This window comes from Rhamphochromis sp. 'chilingali', assembly GCF_963969265.1.
Source record: "Rhamphochromis sp. 'chilingali' genome assembly, chromosome: 15".
NCBI classification, from domain to species: Eukaryota; Metazoa; Chordata; class Actinopteri; order Cichliformes; family Cichlidae; genus Rhamphochromis; species Rhamphochromis sp. 'chilingali'.
In genome coordinates, this window is record NC_137942.1 from 293,438 (window position 1) to 296,772 (window position 3,335).

The 3,335-nt window shown below is 44.1% G+C and overlaps 1 protein-coding gene across 1 annotated transcript; it reads right to left on the bottom strand.

Annotated features, from left to right (window-relative positions):
- Positions 1-377: 377 nt before the first annotated feature.
- On the bottom strand, positions 378-2,812 carry LOC308411570 (interferon a3-like; the record flags this gene model as incomplete). The annotated part of the gene is made up of 5 exons (XM_080905507.1): positions 378-550; positions 629-706; positions 893-1,045; positions 1,129-1,212; positions 2,693-2,812. 5 exons carry the CDS (start codon positions 2,810-2,812, stop codon positions 380-382), a joined length of 606 nt encoding a protein of 201 aa, XP_080761633.1. The 3' UTR covers positions 378-379.
- Positions 2,813-3,335: the final 523 nt, after the last annotated feature.

Below are 3,335 nucleotides of genomic sequence, written 5' to 3' on the forward strand. Positions count from 1 at the left end.
GTTAAAAAGGAGTTCTTCCTCCCTACAACCAATGAATGCAGCTCATTTTAAATGAGACAGAATTTATTTCAGTAACTTATTTAAAAAAAAGTAAAGCATATGAAATGTTAATACAAAAAAATAAATAAATAAGACCAATCTAAAGTAAAAATTCAGAGTGACTAAAATGCACGACAGAAATATTTGGAAGACAAAGTTTCTGTACTTAAAGCACTGAGTTACTCTGAAGTAACAAACAAACAAACAAACAAACAAACAAACAAACAAACAAACAAACAGTGTTTGATGAAATATGTAGAAAAATAAATAAATAAATATTTCAAATAAATACATAAATAATCTGAATAAATACATAAATAAATAAATAGAGAGGGGAACATCAGAGACAGTCTTCAGATATTGTGTCAGTGTTGCGTTGCTGTTGCGTTGCTGCAGAGCGCCTCCTGCTGGCAGCAGCAGGAACTCTGATGGAGGCCACGAGCAGCTCCAGCTGTTCCAGGCGCAGTTTGGTTTCCTTCCTGAGCAGCTGCCATGACGCAGTACTGCAGCCCTGTACACACAGTACTACACTTATTACCACTGTCACTACACACAATAATACAACGAGTACTACAGTACTTGTACTTACAGAGCAAGACAGAGTACTGTTGGCCAGAGTCCTGTAGTAGCTCCTCAGTCTGCTGTTGGCTGGACTGTTGGTCGAAACCTGGAGACAAAGAACAGTTCAGACTGAGGCTCGGAAAGGAGGTGAAGTGTTGGTGTGGGAGGAGGTGAAAGGAGGTGAAGCACTGATGAAGAGGAGGCTCTGGGAGGAGGTGAAGGAGAGTGGGTGTGGGTGCATGTTTGCTCCTGTGAGTAGGCTGAAAGCAGTGAAGTGGGCGTGTCCACTCACACACGCGCTCAGTTCCATGATCTGTCTGTGGATGACCGTCAGGAAGCCCTCCGTCTTGTCGGCGCCCCAGGGAGCGGCTGACAGGTTGTCATGGCGATACAGACAGAAAATAAGCTGCAGACTGTCTCTGATGAAAACCAGCTTTGAGTCCACCTGAAGAGAGAGAGAGAGAGGTGAGCTGCAGGCGTCTGATTGACAAACAGATGTGATGTCATCGATGTAGTCATGTGACCTACCTCAGAGTTTTTTATTTGCTTGTAGAGATGTTTTGGGAATCGAACCGGATGAACTGAAGAGTGCTGTTCAGTCAGCTGATCGCCCTGAAACAGAGAGACAGCGCTTCATTTCACCACATCGCTCTGAGCTGTTGCCAATCGTGACGTGTTGTTGACGTCCCCACATTCAGGGGGTGTCCAAATTCATGGGCTGCATCCTCCTGAGGCCGCATTTGTAGACCGATTGCGTCATAGCGACGCGCTTCTGGCTGTCCAAATTCTTTTTTTTTTTTTTTTGTGTCCCGTTTGGATCTTTAGCCATCAGAATTGTTGTCTTAAGGCCAAGAAAGATGCCAAGCGGATTTATTTTACCAAGTGGATCATCATGGCCTTGCCATATTGGTCCATTTGATTGACCTTTATTATAATTATGAATTTATTTTATTTTCAGTTGCTACAAACGGGACAGACATGACTGGGGGACAGGACAGGGAGAGAGAATGAAAGAAAGAGAGGGAGAGAAAGAAAACCAAAGGGGAGAAGAGACGGTGAGAAGGGGGGGAAGAAACAAACAAACAAACAAACAAACAAACAAACAAACAAACAAAACACCTGGGTCACCTGTATGGAGAAAAAAACATGGTCACAAAATAAGCTTCTAAGATATTAAACTCCAAATATCTGCTCGGTTTATCAAGATATCACATATTTGGAGAGACGTCTTTTACCCACTAGCTCGATAGCTAGCCGGGGCGATAACAGCTAACTCCACCCAAACATCTTTTTCAACCCCCCTGCGGTCTTAACTACTCAGGTTAAGCATGATATATGAGTCACTTAGATAACTTATAAATGTTATTGTTTGGCTTTTTTCAGTGTTTCATTTGTTTGTGAGTAAATCAGTTTGGCTGAGATCAAAGTTCTAGTTTCCACACAGCTGAATAAACGTCAAACAGAAACTGATTAAACAGGAGTGTGAGACGGTCGAGAGTTTACACCAGCGTCCTGTTATATTTTAGATAGCAAGGAGCAGACAGCCGAGATTATTAACTCCACCCAGACAGCGGTGACGCAGATCTGAAGGCTCGAGCGTCACATTTCACAGCCGCTCACGACTGGCCTACTCGACCTTCTGAGGACCCAGGCCACGTAGACCGCGAAGGCCGGGTCCTCAGGAGGATGCAGCCCATGAATTTGGACACCCCTTCAGTCTACACGCTAAACATGTGACCTGTGATGTTTACAAATGTCCTACAGGCTCTGAATGCATCGTTTCAGCTGTCAGTAAACTTTGTCTTGAATATTCATCACGTCTGCAGAGGAAGGGCTTATTCCAGTCAGGTTTCAGAGCCCATAACAGCACAGAAACAGCTATAGTGAAGGTTACAAATGATCTTCTTACAGCAGGAATCTCTTTATCTCTTTAACTTAATGATGTCCTGGGATAATTTCATCACTCTTGAAATGTCTTCAAGGATCCTGGAAACTTTTAAAGGACCCCGGAACTGTCTCTTTGTAACAGTCTAAGGAGTCCTGGAATGTTTTAAAGACCAATTTAAGGACCTGGAGTCAGTGCTGTACTCACCATGAGAGTGAGGAGGCCCCGGGCTTCTTTGCTCGGTTGCTTGTAGTGCGTGAGCCAATCACAGCAGAGGGCAGGGGTCAGGGCGCCACAGAGGACGAAGAGCAGGCCCCAGGTGACCATGATGAAGACGATGAAGATCCTGTGCGGTGCTGAGAGTGCGTGTCCATGCTGCCAGCAGAGTTCAAGCTTTTATTTTACAAACAGGAAACAGAAATATTGGGGGAAAAGTCCGTCTTTCATTTTCCCTCTTGGGAAAAAGTACCTGCAAACTGGTGAGCGAGGCAGGGCGCTGATTGGTGGGTCTTGCAGGTGCTGAAGGTGCGCTCGGAACATTGAAGACTGGTTAGTTTTCAGCGTTTGGACGAGAGGACGACATCGGACTCGTGTAAAAACGTGTTCCTGTCACTCACATTTCACTTTATTTTACTTCCAGAGAAATAATCACAGCACACCTGAAATCAGCGGATATGGTGAGAGAGAAGAACCTGACCGTAGACTGACTCTCTTCATATCATTGTCATTATTAATATTTTTATTGTTATTATTGTTATTAAAACCAACCAGAAGTGTTCTGATTGGTTCACAAACGCAAAACAGAAACCGTGAAACGTCTGTGCAGCGATGACGTCATTGCTTTCTCTTT